The following is a 24,280-nucleotide window of genomic DNA, read 5'->3' on the forward strand; positions in this document are numbered from 1 at the left end:
TCAGGCCTCTCCATTTAGAATAAAATAGTACAACTTTTACATGTCTTGGTCTAAGGTCTAACTAAGTATGAAAGGCTAGGCCTGGAGACTGCCTCCAGCTGCAGAAAGCAGCAGATATGGTGAAACATGAAGTAACTGCTGAGACACAGAAGTGTTAAGCTTATTTTACGTCAAAACAAAAGGTAGTAGTGTGGTGGTTATTGCTGACAACAGCAATTTTACTACCAACAACAAAAATGTAGCCACCATGTCTGGATATAATACTTTTTCTTCAATCCCACAAAGGGAGAAATGCAAATGTCTGAGATAGGCTAGAAACTAAGCTAGTATTTCACAAGTTTAGTTATAGCCGATAAAGGTAGACTACACTTCCTGGGATCTTTATAGATAGAAATCAACTTCTGAGTGTAGTTTGAAGAGACAGAAAATGGTAAATGATAACTTACCAATATCATTTCTAGAATTTTCTGAGGAATATATCATACTACCTGGGTAATAAGTAACTATTTATAAATGGATATTTTCATCACTCCAACAGTAATTTCTGGAAACTATAATTTCAAGTCTGCTGGGAGGACCACATTCAATATATGATTGTGAGAGTGTACATGCCTTCATTTGCTCTTACTGTTTGCACTGGCTAGTTACTGGAGTGAACTGCAGGTTTCTCTTTTAAAACTGGGAAACCATCCTGGCCTTAAAAGCCAATAACCACAGCAACTTTTGCCAAAATTTCTTACCAAGTTAACTGGTTCAGATGGCCTTAATCTAGTAATTTACTAAATTCAGAGCAAGCTAGCTTATTGCTGAAATAAAACTCTTTTTTTTTTTTTCCAGACAGGATCTCATTCTGTCACCTACACTAGAGTATAGTGGCATGATCATGGCTCACTACAGCCTTTACCTCCAGACTCAATCAATTATTTTACCTCAGCCTCCCAACTAGCTGGCACTACAGGTGCACACCACCATGCCCAGCTCATTTATATATTTTTAGTATATATGGAGTTTCACCATGTTGCCCACGCTGGTCTCAAACTCCCGGGCTCAAGCAATCTTCCCACCTCAGCCTTCCAAAGTGCTAGGGTTACAGGTGTGAGCCATGGTGCCCAGCCTGTAAGAAAACTTTTTTTCTTTGAGATGGAATCTTGCTCTGTTGCCTAGGCTGGAGTGCAGTGGCGCAATCTTGGCTCACTGCAACCTCTGCCTCCTGGGTTCAAGCAATTCTCCTGCCTTGAACTCCCAGGTAGCTAGTATTATAGGTGTGTGCTACCTCGCCTGGCCCATTTTTTGTATTTTTAGTAGAGATGGAGTTTCACCATGTTAGCCAGGATGGTCTCAATCTCCTGACCCTGTGATCTCCCCACCTCAGCCTCCCTAAGTGCTGGGATTACAGGTGTGAGCCACTGCACCTGGCCAACAATGACACATAATGGTTACCCTATTCTAAAAGAATGGCCATATGTGAAAAGATTAAAGAAAAATATACAGTGACATTTCATCATATGTATATTTAATTATGAGATTATGAGCTTGACCAAAAAAATCAAAGAGGAAAATTAAAAGTAGTACAGAATTCTTACTGCCACTTGATTCAATAAGCATATGTCCAGTTGAAGATGAGATGGCAGATGTAAATCGAACGTCCAGAACTCAGGAGATCCTATTTGCTATTCTCTTAGAGAGTGGGCATCTGTTAGTCCTGGGTGTGATTCCGTGTTTATATTTGATACAACATGCCTCCTAAAACAACACTTTTTACCAATGCAATTTTCACTTTAAACACTGATTACACAGCCTATGCCTGGGTAAGACTTTGTGGCTGAACCACAAGGAATCTGATCCATGCACCTGTGACGATGGTATATCACAAACATACAAGAACCTGATCAAATGAGGATTCACCACCAATGATAGGCAGACCTCATCAAATCATCCATTGACAAGAATCATAATGAAACCAACCTGAAATAGACTACTTCATTAAGAACATCTAGTTACATATCCTTCTCCACAATGCTAGAGTGGGCAGACAAGTCCTTCCTGGTCAAAATAACCATTGTTTATTAAAAGAATAAGGTTTTTAAATTTAAGACGATTTTTTAGGATTTTTTTTTTAAAAGAGCCGGGGAAAGCGCGAACACAGTCCCCCACTACCACAAATCATGCAGTTGAGTTTCCTGCATTTGGGGAAATCGCAGGGGTCAGTGCATCCAGAGTGCTATGGATAAGCCTCGCATTGGGAAAACCACCTTCATGATCATGGTACCTCCCTGCCAGGTAAGTATTAGGATTGTTCTCATAAAGAAAAGCTTTTTTCCTCAAAATTCATTTGGGGATCACATGTAAATGGGCTACTAAACGCCTCAGAGTTTCCCTGAGGCTAAAGGGTCTCTGCTACCTTACTCACATCATGATAGAGATCAAACAATAATATACTGGAAACCAAAAGATAAACTTTATGCCCCAGCACAACCTATAAAATGTCATCAATCACATCAACCAATATATTAATTGCATCATATTGAGATATTACAGTGGATACAATTTTTATCTATGGAAAAAACTAAATACTTGAAGAGGTAAGTACTTCAAAAATTAACTGGTATTGAAGAGCCTAGTAACTGAATACCACTCTTGAAGAAGATACCAACCCTTTGAAAAAGTCCTGTTTGCTGAGTTTTTCTGACTGTACCAGCTGATAAAGTAGTTGGCCCATGTGATCCCTGGTGATCTGGCTCCTTTCCAGGGTGGACTCCACTCCCACTCTCACAAAAACATGTAGCAGGCCCTGGGCATTCAGCTCTTCCACACACTGCATGGCTTCCTGTTCAAACAGCAAAGAAAGGCTTACTCCAAAATCTGATTAGTGTTACCAGAATGTTAAGATCAATCTTTTACTTACAAAAGAATCAGTAGAAAGCTCTATGAACAAGACAGTTTTCATATTTTAAGTTTCTATCTGTTTAACATAATATACAACTCAGTAAATTGCAGTCTGATATGGGCAATATTAGAAGTCATATTAAAAAAGAGCATTATAGCTCTTTTAGAACTTGTCTTGGTTTTCCTGTTTTTACCAGAGAACTGTTTTTATAAATGAAAAATTATAAAAAACAATGCATCTTCACAAAGTTAACACATTTAATTTAACATTGTATTAAACATCACTCAAAGGCCCAGAGTCAAATGTATTTTTCTACATATTTACTTATTTTATAATCACTTATTTAAAAAATTAAAAATGGTATACTATGAAACAAAAATTCAATGTCATAATTCAAAAGCTTTAATGAGTGAACTGAGGTTACTGCGTCTGGGTAGGTTAATATTTCTTTTTTTCTTTTCTTTTTTTTTTGAGACGGAGTTTCGCTCTTGTTACCCAGGCTGGAGTGCAATGGTGAGATCTCGGCTCACCGCAACCTCCGCCACCTGGGTTCAGGCAATTCTCCTGCCTCAGCCTCCTGAGTAGCTGGAATTACAGGCATGTGCCACCATGTCCAGCTAATTTTTTTTTTTTGTATTTTTAGTAGACACGGGGTTTCACCATGTTGACCAGGATGGTCTCGATCTCTTGAACTCGTGATCCGCCCGCCTCGGCCTCCCAAAGTGCTGGGATTACAGGCTTGAGCCACCGCACCTGGCCTGGGTAGGTTAATATTTCTATAATCTTCAATGAAAAAGGTCTTCCTTCATATGAAAGTTAAAATTAAGTGATGTGGTTAGGTTAAGCATTAAAATCCTTTTAGTAAATTCTTGTGGTATGCTTCTTAATTTGTGCTTGTTAACTGGTATTTACTATAGAGTAATCCAGCCAAGTCAGTATCTTTGGTCTGAAGAGTGAAAGCTGGTCAGCCAGAGTTGCTGAAATATCAATAAAGCAGTGTACCTCTCTGCTCTCAGCTAGTGCAAATCAGTCTGGTGCCCTGGAATTCAAAATCTTTTGGTTCAACCTTTGAAGCAAATTAGCTCTTCCAAGGAGGAGGATGTAGGTAGGAAGGGTGATGACCAGATGTAGAAGGGACGAGGCTCATCTAGGTGTCTCACCACTGTTGCTTTTTCCTCCCTGCTCCTTTATTTAATACCTCCCCAACATTAACTTTTTATCTAACAAAATTTCAAGCCTACAGAAAAATTAAGAGTCATACAATATACAATTATCCATCTTAACTTTGATTTAGATTCAATTGTTAGTTTCTTCTTTCTAAATGTCCAAGAAATTTATTATTGATATGTCAATAAAAATATTTGATTTATAGTACATATTCAAATTTTCACAGCCGTCTCTAAATGTCTAATACAGCTTTTTGTTGTTGCTGAGTCCAGTTGAGAACCTGACTTTACATGTCATGATGTTGTTCAGACTCCTTTAATCTAAAATGGTCCTTTCTTATCTTTTCATGACATTGCCATTTTTGAAACATTCAAGACAATTATCACGTAAAATGGTTTCTTTTTTCTTTTTGAGACAGAGTTTCACTCTTGTCGCCCAGGCTGGAGTGTAATGGCACAATCTCAGCTCACAGAAACCTCTGCCTCAGAGGTTCAAGAGATTCTCCTGCCTCAGCCTCCCAAGTAGCTGAGATTACAGGCATGCGCCACCATGCCCTGCTAATTTTGTATTTTTAGTAGAGATAACGTTTCACCATGTTGGCCAGGCTAGTTTCAAACTCCTGACCTCAGGTAATCTGCCCACCATGGCCTCCCAAAATGCTGGGATTACAGGCTTGAGCCACCTCGACCAGCTGTAAAATGGTTCCTTATATATGCTTTTAATGAACCTAATTCCCTTTTGTTTCTGGCCACATCTGCACCTCACACACATTCTTAGTTTGTTAAATAAATTATCACTCATCCTTAGTACCTGGCCCCTTTTGGGGTTTTTAACCTCATTTTAAGCCAATCAACATCACTGTTATGTCTTTTGAAGAGGGCCTGCAAATGAATGCAAGTATTAAATCCTCAGGCCAGGCGTAGTGGCTCACACCTGTAATCCTCGCACTTTGGGACGCCAAGGTGGGTAGATCACTTGAGGTCAGGAGTTCGAGACCAGTCTGGCCAACAAGGTGAAACCTCGTCTATACCAAAAAGAACAAAAATTAGCTGGAGGTGGTGGTGGCACGTGCCTGTAATCCCAGCCATTCGGGAGGCTGAGGCAAGAGAATTGCTTCAATCTGGGAGGTGGAGGTTGCAGTGAGCAGAAATCAAGCCACTGCACTCTAGCCTGGATGACAGAGTGAGACTCTGTCTCAAAAAATAAATAAATAATAATAAAAAAATCCTTAGTGATTAAATGTCTTCTAATGAGAATTCATTCACTGTGCTTACATAAAGGGTCAATTAACTGTATCATGATTTTTTTTTAAGTTCAGGGTACATGTGCAAGATGTGCAGGTTTGCTACATAGGTAAATGTGTGTCATGGGGGTTTGTTGTACAGATTATTTCATCACCCAAATACTAAGCCTAGTATCCAATTACTTATTTTTCCTGATCCTCTCTCTTCTTCCACCTTCTGTCCTCCAGTAGGCCCTGGTGTGTGCTGTTCCCCTCTACGTATCCATGTGTTCTCATCATTTAGCTCCTGTTTGTTTATAAGTGAGAACCTGAGGTATTTGCTTTTCCGTTTCTGCATTAGTTTGCTAAGGATAATGGCCTCTAGCTCCATCCATGTCCCTGCAAAGGACATGATCTCAGTTCTTTTTATGGCTGGATAATGTTTCATAGTGTCTATGTGCCACATTTTCTTTACCCAGTCTATCGTTGATAGGCATTTAGGTTGATCACATGTTTTTGCTATTGTGAATAGTGCCGCAATGAACACATGTTCTCTTTTTAAGAGAACAATTTATATTCCTTTGGGTATATAGCCAGTAATGGGATTGCTGAATCAAATGGTATTTCTGTCTCTAGGTCTCTCAGGAATTGCCACACTGTCTTCCACAATGATTGAACTCATTTACACTCCCAACAGTGTAAAAGTGTACCTTTTTTAGCCCAGGCGTGGTGGCTCACACTTGTAATCCCAGCACTTTGGTAGGCCAAGGTGGGCAGATCACTTGAGGTCAGGAGTTCAAGACCAGCCTGGCCAACAGAGTGAAACCCGATCTCTACTAAAAACACAGAAATTAGCTGGGCATGGTGGCAGGCACCAGTAATACCAACTACTGGGAAGGTTGAGGCAGGAGAATCGCTTGAATCCAGGAGGTGGAGGTTTCAGTGAGCTAAGATTGTGCCACTGCACTCCAGCCTGGGTGACAGAGCTAGATTCTGTCTCAAAAAAAAAAAAAAGTGTACCTTTTTCTCCACAACCTCGCCAACATCTATTATTTGTCAACTTTTTAATAATGGCCACTCTGATTGGTATTAGATGGTATCACATTGGGGTTCTGATGTGCATTTCTTTAATAATCAGTTATGTTGAGCTTTTCTTCCTTATGATTGTTGGCCACATGTATGTCTTCCTTTGAGTACTGTCCGTGTCCTTTGTCTGCTTTTTCATGGGGTTTCTTTCTTGTAGATTTGTTTAAGTTCCCTATAGATGCTGGACAGAAGACTTTGATACATAGATTGCAAACATTTTCTTCCATTTTGTAAGTTGTCTGTTTATTCTGTTGATGACAGTTTTGTGTGTGCAGAGTTCTGTAGTTTAATTAGATCCCATTTGTCAATTTTTCCATTTGTTGCAATTGCTTTTGGCATCTTCATCATGAAATCTTCGCCCGTGCCTATGTCCTGAATGGTATTGTGTAAGTTTTCTTCTTTACAGTTTTGAGTTTTACATTTTAATCCATCTTGAGTTGATTTTTGTATATGGTAATAAAGAAGATGTCCAGTTTCAATTTTCTGCATATGGCTAGCCAGGTATCCCAGCACCATTTCTTAAAAAGGGAATCCTTTCCCCATTGCTTGTTTTTGCCAGGTTTGTTGAAGATCAGACAGTTGTAGGTGTGTAGTCTTATTTCTGGGTTCTCTATTCTTTTCCACTGATTTATGTGTCTGTTATTGTACCATACCATGCTGTTTTGGTTACTGTAGCCCTGTAATATAGTTTGAAGTAGGGAAGTGTGACACCTCCAGTTTTGTTCTTTTGCTTACAACTGCCTTGGCTATTTGGGTTCTTTTTTTAGTTCTATATGAATTTTTAAGTAGTTTTTTTCTAGTTCTGTGAAGAACCCCAATGGTAGTTTAATGAGAATAGCACTGAATCTATAAACTGCTTTGGGCAGTATGGCCATTTTCATGATAGTGATTCTTCCTATCCATGAGCATGGAACGTTTTTCCATTTGTTTGTGTCATCTCTGATTCCTCTGAATAGTGGTTTGTAGTTCTCCTTGTAGAGATCCTTCACTTCCCTTGTTAGCTGTATTCCTAGGTATTTTATTCTTTTTGTGGCAAATGTGAATGGAAGTTCATTTGAGATTTGGCTTTCAGCTTGACTGTTGTTGGTATATACGAATGCTAGTGTTTTTACATGTTAATTTTGTATCCTGAGATTTTGCTGAAGTTGCTTATCAGCTTAAGAAGCTTTTGGCTGAGATGATGGGGTTTTCTAGATATAGGTTCATGTCATCTGCAAACAGGGAGAGTTTGACTTCCTCTCTTCCTTGTCTTCAAATCTCTGACTTGGCTGTCTGACCTGGCATATTGCTTGTCTCTTTATGCCTCTCTTCCTATATATCAATATGCTTTATTTATTTTTCTTGCCTGATTATCTTGGACAGAACTTCCAATACTGTGTTGAATAAGAGTGGTGAGAGAAGGCATTCTTGTCTTGTGCTGGTTCTCAAGGGTAATGCTTCCAGTTATATCATGATATTCGTAATATCATAGCAATTCATAACCTTGCCCTTTCATCTCATTTTCTCATGGTTTGCTACTTCTTGACTTTGAGCTTTCAGTTGAAATGATACCTCCTGTCTTTTCTCACTCCATCACATCACATAGTTGTAGTTTTTGGCACTGAAAACGTTTTTTTTTTTTTTTTGATAGCTATTGTTTATTAATTTACTACCGATCTTAGGGCCAGACTTGTCTGTATCTCCCTACTGGAATGGAAGCTCCACAGAAGCAGGCTATGTTGCTCACTACAAATATGGTATACTCAGTCATAACCCCTAAAATGTGACTGGCACATTTTAGATGCTCAATAAATATATAGCATAGAGGCTAAAAACATACATGGTGAAGTCAGATGGAGGTACATTTGAACCTGGTTCTGCCACTTACTACTGTATGAGTTTAGGAGTTTAACGTAATCTCTTGAGCTTAACTTCCTAGGGTTACTGTGAGAAATGTATAATACATACACACACACACACACACACACACACACACACACACACACACACATTATATAAAGACCTTGGCACAGTGCCAGGCACAAAATAAAGGCTCAATAAATATTAATTTGAATTACTGTTAAAAACAATAGCACCTGCTAGGAAGATATTTGGGAAAAAACTTACGATCAGCTCTTTAAGTATTTAGCCTGACATACTGGTACCCTAAAGGCAATGAGATAAAGCATTTTCTCCTCTGAAGCTAGAAGCTTAGCTTTGGATCCTCAATCTGCCACTTACTAGCACAAAGATTTTGAACAAGTTGCTTCACATCTTTGCACCTCAGTTTCCTTATCTATAAAAATGTGTATAATAATATCAATTATTACATATTACAAGGATGATACAAACTAATAGATACCAAGTATGTGCAATAGCACCTGACACAGAGTCAATAAACATCCAAAGTTAATACCTGGTTCTTTTTACCATATTGCAGGTACAGTTGCTTTGTACACTGCACAATGAAATCCTAAAGATATAACGACTGTCCCTTCTGTACTGCAGGCCTGGCCTACGGCTCATGATTCTCCAAAGAGTCCTCTTACTGTACTCTTTAGGTATTACTAAGGTCTTTTTCTCCCTATACCTCCAGTTCATCACAGGATCATATATTCTCCTTTCAAAGGGTCATTCATTGACTTTGTACATCCTTCAAATTACATCTGAAGCCAATTTCCACTGTTTTCTTCCTTACTGTCTTGGCATTTCATCTTCCTTGGCCATTCTAATTTTTTGAATTCGTTCACATTTCCCTACTTCCATGCAAGAATTTATAATAATTATTAATAATGCTGCCAATTTATAATACCCCTAATTTTCCAGGAAGCTAACTGATGAATCATCAGGTTTATTCCTTGCTTATTTCCAGTTAATGTTCATTTACTGGGGTACATTTCCAATGGTTTCTGCAAAGCATTCACCTCCACCTCACTCATCATCAAAAACTTCCTTCTACTTCTTCTGGATTTTGGACAATTTCAAAGGCTTGAAGGTTTTAGAAGATTCAACTATAGATAACCAAAGTGATTTTTGTGTTATAGAAAGCAGATGACTATACTGTGAAGAAAACAAGTAATATTTTCTTTTTTTTTTTCTTGAGACAAGGTCTCACTCTGTCACCCAGGCTGGAATGCAGCGGGACAATCTCAGCTCACTGCAACCTCTGCCTCCTGGGATTTAAGTGATCCTCCCATCTCAGCCTCCCAAGTAGCTGGGACTACAGATGCATGCCACCACAGCTGGCTAATTTTTGTATTTTTTGTAGAGACAGGATTTTGCCATGTTGCCCAGGCTGCTCTCGAACTCCTGAGCTTAAGTGATCCTCCTGCCTCACCCTCCCAAGGTGCTGGGATTACAGGCATGAGCCTCTGCACCAGGCCAAGAAAACAAGTGATCTTGAAAGAATTTTTAATAATATAGTGCCAAAGCAGCAAAAGTAGTTAATATATCTGACAAATATTTTAACAGATAAGACTTTTTTTAACAGATTAGTCTTTCCTGACCTCAGATCACTTAATTAGATCCCATTAATGGATTTCGCATAAGAACTATAGGTCTACCAGCACTTATTATAACTGCAATTTAAGTAACTGCTGGTGGAATTACTTGTTTACGGTTTGTCTCTGCCACATGAGGTCAGGTACAATGTCTTATTCACTAGTATCTCAAAATGAAGATCAAAGAGAAGGTAATGGTTAAAGATGGGCAAATTCAAAGCCTTATCTTGAAATCTCTGACTTGGCTGTCTGACCTGGCATATTGCTTGTCTCTTTACGCCTCAGTTTTATGAAATAAAGAAAAACTAATGCCAGCCATATTTCAATATTAAAATGAGAATGACGATAGTATTATTATATAAAGATGATGACAGGCTAGGTGTGGTGGCTCACGCCTGTAACCCCAGCACTTTGGAAGGCTAAGGTGGGTGGATCATTTGAGGTCAGGAGTTTGCGACCAGCCTGGCCAAAATGGTGAAACCCTGCCTCTACTAAAAATACAAAAATCAGCTGGGTGTGGTGATGGGTGTCTGTAGTCCCAGCCACTCAGAAGGCTGAGGTAGGAGAATTGCTTGAACCAGGGAGGTGGAGATTGCAGTGAGCCAAGATCGTGCCACTGCACTTGAGCCTAAGCAACAGAGCAAGACTCTGTCTCAAAAAATAAAGACCATGACAGCTACATACAGGGTGCCAGAAATGCTTCATAATGATAATGTGTTGTTTTTGTTCCTTAATATTGAAGTCGATTTGCTTTTCTCTTAGAGAGGATGAATTGGTACTCATTCTCTCTGCCCACCACTCTATGTTGTAAATTATAGTATCAAATTAAAAGAGAGTATTTGGCATAAATGCATCAGCATTAAGCAACCCAAATTGTGTAGGACTTGGATTACTCAATCTAAGTCTTATCAGTTCACAATGACACCTGATTTAGACCAGAGCCAAGTTATTATGTACTGTCAAAGGACTTTGTGTTCTCATTTACCTTAAAATCATTAATGTGTAGGAATTCATCAATGATAGATTTGGACTTCCTCTCCATTTCCTCTTCTGATAATGCAGGCTTGTCAGGAGCTGACACTGTTGAAATTTCTGGTTTTGCTATTAGTGAGGCCAATTTAAAAAAGAGGAAAACATAAAGATTAAAAAATTACTACTAAAATAGTGAGATTATGGTTGACAATATTACGTATTTTTTTTTTTTACAGTAAAGGCATTTAATAGATACAATATAATAGACTTCATTCATTCATTCATTCATTCATTTGACAGAGTCTCGCTCTGTGGCCAGGCTGGAGTGCAGTGGACTGATCCTGGCTCACTGAAACCTCCACTTCCCAGGTTCAAGGGAGTGTCCTGCCTCAGCCTCCCAAGTAGCTGGGATTATAGGTACGTGCTACCACGCCCAGCTATCTTTTTTTTTTTTTTTTTTTTTGTATTTTTATTAGAGACGGTGTTTTATCATGTTTGCCAGAATGGTCTCAATCTCTTGACCTCATGATCTGCCCGCCTTGGCCTACAAAAGTGCTGGGACTACAGTTGTGTGCCACCGCACCTGGATGAATAGATTACATTTAATAGATAAAAACAGAATATAAAAACCTTTTGTTTTAGAATAGATGTGCACTAAGTAACATTGCAATTCACAATAACAATGAACAAGATTTAGGAACATGATAAACTTTCCTAAGTAGAGCTTTTTTCTTCCTTTCTCTATTATGATTGCTCCTCATTGCTTCAATGATGAAGAGTACACGAGGTCTTCACAATCCTACAATCCTACACAGGTCAGGGCCCTGCTTACCACCAAGCTTGAACCACACTGATCTTGGGCGGTTGCTTGAACAAACCATGGCTGCTCCTACTACAGCTTTGCTCATAGTGAGTGATCCCGTCTGGAGTGCTCTTTCCCTCTGATTCACACCCATCCCTGCCTACAAACCTGTTTCATTCCCACTGGTCCTTCAGATTAAGGAAACCTTCCCTTGCCCCAATTCTGCATCATTCCTTGGTACCAGATAGTTCTAAGTATTTTCTTAGAACTAAATTCCTTCCCTTCATAGCACCTTTTTCAGTTTTTATCTTTAGTGGAATTACTAAAAAAGGGTTTTCTGACTCAGCAGACTGAAGGCTGAGAACAGGAACCAAGTGCCGCACACTCACTGTGCATCTGGTGAACAAACAAATGAACAAGACGATAAAAACACATAGGGCAGCTGTGCTACATTATTCACTACACACAAGATATTTTCATGTCCTATCCTGTTATATTTAAAAGTATAGCACAGATTTTTTTAAAAAGCCACATGTCCCTCAAGCTGTATTATTTAAAGTTACACCAACTGGGAGAAGACATTTTAATTTGTCTCTGAAATCTATATAGGGACTACAGTTAAGAAAAACAATTTAAATAGTGAAACAAATCAGAAAGCTATATAAATACTAAAAACAACCAGTAATTGTTCATGATTAATATTTTACAGAGGCTGAAAATTATCTTCAATTTAAAGTTTTCCATTGCTATCATCATCACAACATGTAATACTTTTTGAAAACCTTGTATTTATCAGGTATTGTTCTAAATATTTACATATATCAATCTCTTATTTAATCTTCATACTATTCTGAAAAGGTAGGTAAAACCTATCTCATTTAACAGACAGGGAAACTGAAACAGAGGTTAAATACATGAAGCAATTTTTAGAGCATTATCTCAGTCGTTTAAGTACATACATGCTAAACACATAAAAAAACAACAGGTTACTAAGGAAGACGATGGCAATTAAAGACAACCTAATACCTTCTCTTTGGTTTGTCTGCAGTGGCTCAACAATGTGAGAATTTTCACACATTTGAGGGGCTCTCCACAGCATATACACTCTAACAGCAATGTAAAGTGTGGGATGTTAAGGGGACTTATAAGAAATTCAGACTACTTAAAAGATAGCAGGAGGACCTCCTCACCATAACATTTAATTGAAAAAAGAGAAAATTTATAAACTGTTGAGGAAAGGTAGACCTAGGGAATGAGAACTGTTACAAAACTATGAAGTGCCCTTTAACTCTTCAGATGCTGGTATGTGTTGCTATCATGTGTTGATTCTAAAATGTACTCAGGCAGAGTCTCGTTTTTATTTTCCTTCCAAATTTAAAACCCAAATCTGCATCTGCATCTCTTTAAGCCGAGTCTCTCACCTGATTCCCTTGTTTTATTTCGCTCAGCTTCAGTGCTGTTCCTCTCCACATCCACGCCTCCTGTGAGCTGCTTCACGGTCTCCAACATCTCTCTCCGCTGCTCTTCTTGAGACTGATTGTCTAGCAGGTCTTTACTGCTGCCACCTCTCATGAAAGTATTTGGCCGAGCTGTTGCAGATGGAAGGGGCTTGTCATTCTTCTCTCTGCCCATACTTCCACGACTTAAAAGGCAAAACAACACTTTTTTTAAAAGACAAGCACATGTACCCCAAATTATAAAATAAGACTTTCTGAAAGTATGCAGAATAATTTTTCACAGATAACACGAGATGTGTGAGGCACCAATTATATTTCGAAGTATAATTATTCAACAAACAAGTAAAAGAGTGCTTTAAAGGGAATATTTATTAAGATGTTTTAACTTTCTTTGAAGGGATACTAATTAATACTTAAAAATGTCAGTGGTGGCCAGGCAAGGTGGCTCACACTTATAATCCCAGCACTTTGGGAGGCTGAGCCAGATGGATTACCTGAGGTCAGGAATTCGAGGCCAGTCTGGGCAACAAGGTGAAACCCTGTCCCTACTAATAATACAAAAATGAGCCAGGTATGGTGGTGGACACCTGTAATCCCAGCTACTTGGGAAGCTGAAGCACAAGAACTGCTTGAACCTGTGAGGAGGAAGTTGCAGTGAGTCAAGATTGCGCCACTGCACTCTAGCCTGGGCGACAGTGAGACTGTCTCAAAAACAAAAACAAAAAAGTCAGTGATAATTTTGGTTAATTTCTTTTTTTGTTTTTTGTGTTTTTTTTGAGATGGAGTTTCCCTCTTACTGTCCAGGCTAAAATGCAATGGTGCAATCTCAGCTCACTGCAACCTCCGCCTCGTGGGTTCAAGCAATTCTCTTGCCTCAGCCTCCTGATTTGCTGGTATTATAGGCAGGTGCCACCATGCCCAGATAATTTTATAATTTTAGTAGAGACAGGGTTTCTCCATGTTGATTAGGCTGGTCTTGAACTTCCAACCTCAGGTAATCTGCCCGCCTTGGCCTCCCAAAGTGCTGGAATTACAGGCATAAGCCATTGCGCCCAGCCTTAATTTTAGTAATTTTTTTTTTATTTTTGGAGATGGAGTCTTTCTCTGTCACCAAGCTGGAGTACAGTGGCTAGATCTCAGCTCACTGCAACCTCCGCCTCCTGGGTTCAGCAATTCTCCTGCCTCAGCCACTCTAGTAGCTAGGACTACAGGCATGAGCCACCACACCTAGCTAATTTTTTGTATTTTTTTTTTTTTTTTTGAGACGGAGTTTCGCTCTTGTTACCCAGGCTGGAGTGCAATGGCGCGATCTCGGCTCACCGCAACCTCCGCCTCCTGGGCTCAGGCAATTCTCCTGCCTCAGCCTCCTAAGTAGCTGGGATTACAGGCATGCACCACCACGCCCAGCTAGTTTTTTTGTATTTTTAGTAGAGACGGGGTTTCACCATGTTGACCAGGATGGTCTCGATCTTTCGACCTCGTGATCCACCCGCCTCGGCCTCCCAAAGTGCTGGGATTACAGGCTTGAGCCACCGCGCCCGGCCAATTTTTTGTATTTTTAATAGAGACAGGGTTTCACCATGTAGGCCAGGGTGGTCTCGATCTCTTGACCTCGTGATCTACCTGCCTCGGCCTCCCAAAGTTCTGGGATTACAGCCATGAGCCACAGCGCCCGGCCAAATTTTGGTAATTTCTTATTTTAGTTTTGAAAATATTTCAGAAAAAAAGAAAACGATGAAAGTATGAGTTATATAAATGAAAGGGAACTATTATGATTACCATATATCTTTTTATTTAGAAATTCCAAACATATGGAAAATATCTGAGAATCAAGTAGAAGCTATCTTGGATTAGCTAATGACATATAGTTTATTCCTTTTAAGAGAGACTCTCCAGGGCCAGGCACGGTGCCTCAAGCCTGTAATGCCAGCACTTTGGGAGGCCGAGGCGGGTGGATCAGGAGGTCAAGAGATCGAGACCATCCTGGTCAACATGGTGAAACCCCGTCTCTACTAAAAATACAAAAAATCATCTGGGCATGGTGGCGTGTGCCTGTAATCCCAGCTACTCAGGAGGCTGAGGCAGGAGAATTGCCTGAACCCAGGAGGCAGAGGTTGCGATGAGCCGAGATCACGCCATTGCACTCCAGCCTGGGTAACAAGAGCGAAACTCTGTCTCAAAAAAAAAAAAGACAGACTCTCCATATTTCCCTGTTTCGTCTTCTTTTAGACGATTCTAACCAGCTGGGCAAACAGTTTCTTGGCCCATGGAAGACCAGAAGCAGCAAATTAAAAGGGAAAAGGAGATACTCAGGCAGGAGAATGGTCTAACTGCTGTGAAAGAATGTATACAACTGCTTAGAAAGCAGAATTATTAGGGGAAATTTATGACAAGACAAAGATCCACAACTGATACTCAATGACAATCTGAATCATCCAGAAACGCTGACCTGTGCTAAGTAAACTCTGTTTCAGAAGTAACATAGTTTACAAAATCTACCTAATCAAATTACTACAATAATAAAAAGCCTGATGAGAGGATCACTTGAGGCCAGGAGTTCAATACCAGCCTGGGTAACACAGCAAGGTGCTGTCTCTAAAACATAATAATTAAAAAAAAAAAAAAGTTTTAGAGCTTAAAGAAACTTCAGTTCTGAAAGTGCTTATGTAAAAATGTTCTTTTCTGTGACTGCACCACAGGGTCCCCATTCATTGTATGTAAACCAGCCAACAGAATACTTGACTGTATCAATTCTAGAAAAGCAAAAGTAGAAAGATAGTGAAATATGGAGACTAGCAAAAACTGAAGGACAACTTCAAATATAATGCAGACAAGAGTGTGACAGAGAAATGTATGAGCATATGGGTGGATTGTCATGTTCTTTAATTCCCATGCTTGAGAATGCTAGGTGCTTCTAGAGCATCTGGAGCACTGGCCTGGGGAGCCCCTAGACATGCCTCCAGTGCTGTGTGGGTGGGCCTAGCTTTCTTAAGCATCCCTTCCCTCCCATCCAATCCCAAATCCACTGCCCAATTATGTTCCTATCTTAGAAATTATAGTGTGTGAAGATTAAAGAAGGAAATCAACTTTAGGAACAAAAGAAATGCATCCATAAGGATTATAATCAAAATCCTTATTCCTACCTTGCCACACAGACTGGCAAGCAGACCAGCTTTGAGTAGACATAAAAAGTAGGCTTCTCACCTGGTTAAGGTCCTTCGGGAATCAAACTCTACAGGCGTGGATGGCGTGGACCCTGAAGGTGCTGGAGGTTGCAGGGCAGAGAATCTGTTTAAACTGGAAGCACTTGACCGTAAGGCATCTACACGTGTTGAGGATTTAGAAAAAAAAATACAAATCACATGACTGAAATGCAAATAATAGTCATTTGCATCCCTAGGTGAGGCCTGAGACCAGGCATTCCTAACAAGGTTAGGTGATGCCAATCTGCTGGTCCCTCTACCATATTCTGAGAAGCAAAGTGTTAGAGGGAATTTGCATGTAATAGAGAGTTTATACATCTTTATTATAACCATTCGTTCCTTTAAAAAATAGTAAACAGGGATGGGAGTGGCAACTAGGAGGAAGGCAAGCAAAAACAACTCATCTTTGAGAAAGCTATCTAACGCAAATGCTACAATCCCATGCATGTACAAATATTCAGGTGGGTTTTACTGAATAATGACATTTTTTTAAATTTAAAGAAAAAAAGGTTGAAATTACTTAGTGGAGGGACATATGGGAAGTGGGTTAACACTGAAATTTTTCTTCTTTCCATTGGGCTTCCTCAGCCAGTAAGATATGTTTGTGATGGTCCAAACATTTTGGTCCTGAGGTCAAATCTCTCAAAATCTGATTTTTGAAAAAGATTTTGAACATTGTTTCTTTATTCTTTTACGACTCCCTAAAATTACAGTAAATACTCCTGCATATTAAGATTCTTTTCTCAGAAGGGTGCAGTGGCTTACACCTGTAATTCCAGCACTTTGGGAGGTCGAGGTGGGCAGATCACCTGAGGAAGGGAGTTCGAGACCAGCCTGACCAGCATGGAGAAAACACATTTCTACTAAAAATACAAAATTAGTGAGGCGTGGTGGTACATGCCTGTAATCTCAGCTACTTGGGAGGCTGAGGCAGGAGAATTGCTTGAACCCGGGATGGGGAGGTTATGGTGAGCCAAGATTGAGCCATCAAACTCTACCCTGGGCAACAAGAGCAAAACTCCATCTCAATAAAAAAAAAAAAAAAAAAAAAAAAAAAAAAAAGATTATTTTCTCAGCATAATGAGTTTCCCTTTTAATTCAGGGTCCCAGTAATTTCTGTAACTATACTAAGTTTGTGAACAACAACAAAAAGGGAACCTAAAAAGTTAAGGTCTTAGCGGTTGGGTGTGGCTCACAACTGTAACGCCAGCATTCAGGAGGCCAAGGTGGGAGGATCACTTGAGCCCAGGAGTTCAAGACTAGCTGAGGCAACACAGTGAGACTCCATCTCTACAAAAAATTTAAAAAAAGAAAAAAAAAGAAAATCAGCCGGGTGCGGTGGCTCACGCCTGTAATCCCAGCACTTTGGGAGGCCGAGGCGGGTGGATCAAGGTCAAGAGATCAAGACCATCCTGGTCAACATGGTGAAACCCCGTCTCTACTAAAAATACAAAAAATTAGCTGGGCATGGTGGCGCATGCCTGTAATCCCAGCCACTCAGGAGGCTGAGGCAGGAGAATTGCCTGAACCCAGGAGGCGGAGGTTGCGGTGAGCCGAGATCGCGCCATTGCACTCCAACCTGGGTAACAAGAGCGAAACTCTGTCTTAAAAAAAAAAAAAAAAGAAAAAGAAAATCAGCCAGGTGTGAGCATGTGCGCCTGTAGTCCCAACTACTCAGGAGCCTGAGGCAGGAGGATTGCTTGAATCTAGGAGGTTGAGACTGGTGAGCCCTGATCATGCCACTACACTTAAGCCTGGGTGACAGAGCGGGATCTTGTCTCAAATAAATAAATAAATAAATAAATAAATAAATAAATAAATAAATGTCTTAAATAAATAACTTAAATGCATGAACTGAAAATTTTAAAAAATACTTAAAATTATTTAAGGATCCTGAGAAAGGATTGATTTGTATTGAAAGGAAAGGGCTACCAATAAAATTTCAGGCATGATGGCCGGGCGCGGTGGCTCAAGCCTGTAATCCCAGCACTTTGGGAGGCCGAGGCGGGTGGATCACAAGGTCAAGAGATCGAGACCATCTTGGTCAACATGGTGAAACCCCGTCTCTACTAAAAATACAAAAAAAATAGCTGGGCATGGTGGTGCGTGCCTGTAATCCCAGCTACTCAGGAGGCTGAGGCAGGAGAATTGCCTGAACCCAGGAGGCGGAGGTTGCGGTGAGCCGAGATCGCGCCATTGCACTCCAGCCTGGGTAACAAGAGCGAAACTCCGTCTCAAAAAAAAAAAAAAAAAAAAAAAATTTCAGGCATGATTAGTCTACACATCTAAAACCATCATTCAATGACCGTGGGAATGCGCTGTGAAGTGAATGCTCACAGCCATGTTTGAGAAGAAGGGAAACTGCATGCTTACCAGTCTCGCTTGCCTTTGCTCCACCACTGCTGCCTTTTCCCCAGCTGCCTAGCTGTGCTTTAGGTACCAGCTGAATTTTTTCATCAATTGTAGGCTGTAACATAAGGAACCATAAGTCAATTATAGGAAATATTCTAGAAGAATAGTTTTTTTCTTTTTTTTCTTCTTCAGTGAAGTAGAACCAATTTTAGCAAGAAAAAAATTGTCTGGAATGCAAATTTAATAGAATCAGAAATCGGAGCTGTTCTCATTAAACTGTGACCCATGTGGCCCCTCAAGCACTTCCTTGGACTCCAGTTGCCATAAAAAATTGTTTGAAGGTACTGATCTAGAGAATGCATCCAGGTCCTCCTATTTAAGATGGTTTATTAATTTGCTAAATGTAATAAGCAGTTTCTAATCATTCTCCTTGAACAATAATACCCATTAATTTTAAAAAGAGAAAAATACAAATACTACAAAATTAATTCATTAGTATCTTTTCATGACTGTCAGAAAACACATCAACAGACACAAAAATTTCATGTTGGGATGAGAGACAGGAGATGGGATGTGAGTATTCCATAAAGAAGAAGAAAGAGATTGAAATGTTAGGCAGGGAGCATAGGAAGTTAAGCTGCCTGGTACCTCATGTTTAATCTTCCAAGCACAACTTTACTACAAGTGAAATAAAATTACACTATAATGCATATTATTACAAAATACATATAATATAAAAGCTGTAATGTAGCTCTATTACAAGTGAAATAAAATTACACTGTAATGCATATTACTATAAAATACATAAAACATAAAAGCTGTAATATAGCTCATCATAAAAAAAGGTATTTCTGTGTTCTGATAGCTCATAATATGTTGCCATTCTATGAAATATGCTTTCACACAAACCTCTCCCAATTAACAATAAATATGTTTAATGTTTTGTTCTAGGATATTCATGTACAGTACGTAAAGTGTAACTATCTGAATATACAAAGTTTATTAACAATTTACATATTTAAATTTTTTTTTTTTTTTTTGATACGGAGTTTCGCTCGTTACCCAGGCTGGAGTGCAATAGCACGATCTCGGCTCACTGCAACCTCTGCCTCCTGGGTTCAGGCAATTCTCCTGCCTCAGCCTGTTGAGTAGCTGGGATTACAGGCACGCGCCACCATGCCTAGTTAATTTTTTGTATTTTTAGTAGAGACAGAGTTTCACCATGTCGACCAGGATGGTCTCGATCTCTTGACCTCGTGATCCACCCACCTCGGCCTCCCAAAGTCCTGGGATTACAGGCGTGAGCCACCGTGCCCGGCCATATTTAAAATTTTTAAGGTAGTAATGTTGGAGGTTTGATACCAGCACTGTTTTTATAGAATCCATGCAGAGAAAGCATAATATTTGAAAACACAAATGTTGTTATTAAATACTGACACATTTTTCAAAATACTGGAGGACTTCTTTAAACATAAAGTTTTGGTTAAAATTGTCTCTAGGGCCAGGCGCGATGGCTCAAGCCTGTAATCCCAGCACTTTGGGAGGCCGAGGCAGGTGGATCACGAGGTCAAGAGATCGAGACCATCCTGGTCGACATGGTGAAACCCCGTCTCTACTAAAAATACAAAAAATTAGCTGGGCATGGTGGCACGTGCCTGTAATCCCAGCTACTCGGGAGGCTGAGGCAGGAGAATTGCCTGAACCCAGGAGGCAGAGGTTGCGGTGAGCCGAGATCACGCCATTGCACTCCAGCCTGGGTAACAAGAGCGAAACTCCGTCTCAAAAAAATAAATAAATAAAATAAAATAAAATTGTCTCTAGATGACAATGGTGATTAAGACTCAAATTGTATTTAGCAATGGAATTCCTGCTCTGAGATATAAACAACTAGAAGAAAGTACCAGAATCTTGGAGAAAAGGATCCTAGCTAACGACATTATCAAGGGATCCAGAGAAAGAATTTTCTATCATGAAGCAAGCTTTGACAAAACCGTGAAGATGCAAATGACATAGCCCATTTTATTCCAATTTTCTTAAAGACAAAAGTCTTTATACTTCTTGTCAGTTACCTTCTTTCATGTAATGTTTTCACATTAGTTTTGATTGGCTTCAGTATTTTGCTGGCAGCATGCCGATTTTCAGAACTATGGAAAGTATAAGTAACAATCAAACTAGATTTGCAAATGATTTAGAAAACCCACTGGACTTCAGAAGTTTCCACTCTTAACATATTTAAGTCTGCTTTCTCTACATTCTCCAAAGTTCTTCATCCTACTTACAGTGATCAGCTTTTACTGCTGAAAATAACTGCTAGAGAAAGTTTTTTCCTCTTACTGTCCACAGACTTATCAAAAGAGGGAAAGTAGAGTCTAAAAAAGCCTTATTACAGAACGATTTCTAGTAGGCCCTCTGTAGTTTCCTTTAGGCCTTGGATAAGGCAAATCTTCATGGTTATGTTTAAACAGGAGATTGCTTTTCTCCCCAGAGCTATGGATACATTGTGTTAAAGCTTGCAGTTGACAGACTTCTTAAATATCCTTGTATCACCTCTCGTATATTAAGCATCTTATGCCTAAGAATTAACCTAGTCTTCTCCTCTTTGGTAAACACTTACAGAAGTAGAAATGAGCATATACAATACACTGATATATACCAACTTGAAGAAAAGCGTCTGCATTAAAAAATAACCACCCCAGCCGGGCACAGTGTCTCAATGCCTGTAATCCCTGCACTTTGGGAGGCTGAGGCAGATGGATCACCTCAGGTTAGGAGTTCAAGACCAGTCTGAGCAACATGGAGAAACCCCTCTCTCTTATTAAAAATACAAAATTAGCCAGGAGTGGTGGTGCATGCCTATAATCCCAGCTACTTGGGAAGCTGAGGCAGGAGAATCGCTTGAACCAGGAAGTGGAGGTTGCAGTGAGCTGAGATCGTGCCATTGTACTCCTGCCTGGTCAACAAGAGCAAAACTCTGTCTCAAAAAAAAAAAAAAAAAAAAATCACCCCATGGATTTGTAATACTGCTGTTTTACATTAATAAGTACTTTTGAAACTCATGTTTTACAACTATTGTAAATTGCATGTTTTTTTTTTTTTTAATATTAAAGCCATCAAAGGAGAGTGTAAATTGCATTTCAAATGTCACACTCACCTTAGTGATTTTTAGGAATTTTGAAGGGTCCAGTACCCGACTGTTCTTGGCCCCTTGTACAGTGTTCCACCCGCCTTCGTCCACTCTCTGGACACCTGCAGGGGAGAACAGAGTGTCAGTCTCCCATCTGTCTCAAGTCTGTTTGACATTGAAAGAGTGAGCAGTATTTTCTCAAAATCAAGGAGAAAGACAAAAGAAGCTGTTAAAGCATTGATGATAATATCTTTTAATACCCACAGCAGGAAAATATAAACTAGAAGCACTGGTTATTTTGGATCACCCATGAAACATTACTGACCTAGAAAAAAACAACTGACACAAATGAATATTTAGTGCTGGAGCAGGCAGGACCAAATCCAGTGGTCACAGAATTAATGACTAGAACACTTTGGGACAAGTCAGATGGAAATTATTTATTCTAAAGACATTGTATTTAATGGGGTCAAGTGACACAAGTATCCTTTGATCATTTCCCAAACCTGCTTCTCCAACATTTCAGCTGCTCAGATGGAAAACCCTGACTCCTCTTTCACACTTCACATCCAATTTGTTAGTAAATCTTGTCAGTTCAACCCATATAATACATTCAGAATCTACTACCAACTTTAGCAGTGTTGTTTAAGTGACCAACACCTCTTTCCTGGATTAGTGTAGAGACCTCTGTTTTAGGCTTTCTGCTTCTACATTCAGCTGTGCTCATCATGGCAGCCAGTGTGATCCTAGTAAAGTACAAGTCAGATTCTGTCACTTTTGGTTCAAAACACTTCTGACATCTATCTCATTCAGAGAAAAGGAGAAGATTCCTTACAAACAGTCTCTAAATAATCTGGCTCCTGCTGCCTCTCAGTCCCCATCTTCTACCACTCTTCCGCTCAGGCCCTTCTTAGATTCAGCTGTACTACTCCCTTTGCCTAAAAGTCTCTTTCCCCAGATTTCCACATGATTTAATGCCCTCACTTGCTTCACGTCTTTGCTAAAACAATACCAGCTTAAATAGGTTTCCCCAATTTTCCTATTAAAAACTGTGCCCTACTCACCAAGATTTGTACTCCCTAGTCCCCTCTCCCTTGTTTTTCTACAGAACACATTTATTTGAAAAATGATATATTTAATTTATTTATTTATTGTCTCTTCTCTCCCCTCTACCATAAGATGTAAACTGCATGATGGAAGAGACTTTGTGTGCCTTGTTAAGTGATAAACCAATAAATATTTGCTGAATGAATGAATGAATTGAAAGATCACCAAAGTGTCTATCCCAAAGCTTTTGTGATCCTAACATACTTCTTGATTTTCTCTGTGCTGTCTGATATTACTGATCATAAACATTCTTGCTTCTTCCTTGTTTCTATGACACTTATATCTTAGTTCTTTCTCTCCACTTGCTCTTATCTGTCACTTTTCCAAGAGTTATTTTCTTCCTTTAGTCATATGTGAGTATCTTCCATGAATTAGACTGTGACATCTTCTCCTTTTCTCTCTTAATCCTGGTTCAAAAATAAATAAAAGTTACTACCTCAAAGGCACTGCACTAGGTATTAGAGCGAGGAGAGTAAGTGTGGTGTCTCATGAAACTTAAAAGTAAACTTTCTTCTCCACAGAATTCATCCCTCCTAACAATTCACTATGAGCTCTACTGTGTCTGTAACAATAGCTAATGGATACTGAGTGTTTGCTATCTGCCAGAAAATTATCATTTCCCTATGAAAAAGGTTTTCTTTTCCAATGTTCCTAAACTTAGTCAATAGACTATTGTCTTCGGTTTAAAATGCCTTCTATTTCATCTTTCACTTTTTTGCATGTCTCTTTCTATTCTTGTTTCTTTTTTTTTCAGATGGAGTCTCACTCTGTTCCCCAGGCTGGAATGCAGTGGCATGATCTCAGCTCACTGCAACCTCAGTCTCTGGGGGTCAAGTGATTCTCCTGCCTCAGCCTTCTGAGTAGCTGGGATTACAGGCACACCCCACTACACCAAGCTAATTTTTTAGTAGAGATGGGGTTTCACCATGTTGGTTAGGATGGTTTCAAACTCCTAATCTCATGTGATCCGCCCACCTCAGCCTCCCAAAGTGCTAGGATTACTGACATGAGCCACAGCACTCAGCCTGCCAAAGTGCCCCTTTCTTAAATAAAGTTTTCTTTCAGCTTTCTGACTCTCTTCTTTTACTCTAAATTCTAAAACTTAATGTAGAATGTATTTCCTAATTGATAATATCTTCCATTTGCTTAACAAATGTTCCTTTTCTGCCTGTCAAAAGTTTTACCTTACCAGATAAATTGTACACTTTGAGAGGAAAGTAACTACATTTTCCACTTTTTTTTCTGTCTCACCAATTCTGAGTATGTAAAAGATGCTCAATAAAGTCTTGTGGCTTACTGGCTTTTAAGCAGTAAAAGAAATCATGCTTTGTTCCTATATTCCCTACTTTTACTCAATGACTTTACTCTTCAGGTGAAACTACTTCACCTAACAATCACCACTCTATTCTTTGGGCTATTCTT

At 39.5% G+C, this 24,280-nt stretch overlaps 1 protein-coding gene and 1 non-coding gene across 33 annotated transcripts in view; both read right to left on the bottom strand.

Annotated features, from left to right (window-relative positions):
- Positions 1-24,280, bottom strand: part of EIF4G3 (eukaryotic translation initiation factor 4 gamma 3) — a 371,563-nt gene that overhangs the window by 36,518 nt on the left and 310,765 nt on the right. For all 32 annotated transcript variants that reach the window (XM_074380218.1, XM_074380217.1, XM_039473805.2 and 29 more), the window contains 6 exons: positions 21,779-21,873; positions 18,649-18,742; positions 16,277-16,394; positions 13,037-13,257; positions 10,827-10,942; positions 2,655-2,827 (listed from right to left, as the gene is read on the bottom strand). In XM_074380218.1, coding sequence (XP_074236319.1) covers positions 2,655-2,827; positions 10,827-10,942; positions 13,037-13,257; positions 16,277-16,394; positions 18,649-18,742; positions 21,779-21,873 — 817 coding nt within the window. The remainder of the gene's footprint in view (positions 1-2,654; positions 2,828-10,826; positions 10,943-13,036; positions 13,258-16,276; positions 16,395-18,648; positions 18,743-21,778; positions 21,874-24,280) is intronic.
- Positions 2,126-2,288, bottom strand: LOC120366268 (U1 spliceosomal RNA). Its single transcript, XR_005580997.2, has one exon. It is a non-coding gene; the product is annotated as a U1 spliceosomal RNA (small nuclear RNA).

Source organism: Saimiri boliviensis, chromosome 11, assembly GCF_048565385.1.
Source record: "Saimiri boliviensis isolate mSaiBol1 chromosome 11, mSaiBol1.pri, whole genome shotgun sequence".
Lineage (NCBI taxonomy): Eukaryota > Metazoa > Chordata > Mammalia > Primates > Cebidae > Saimiri > Saimiri boliviensis.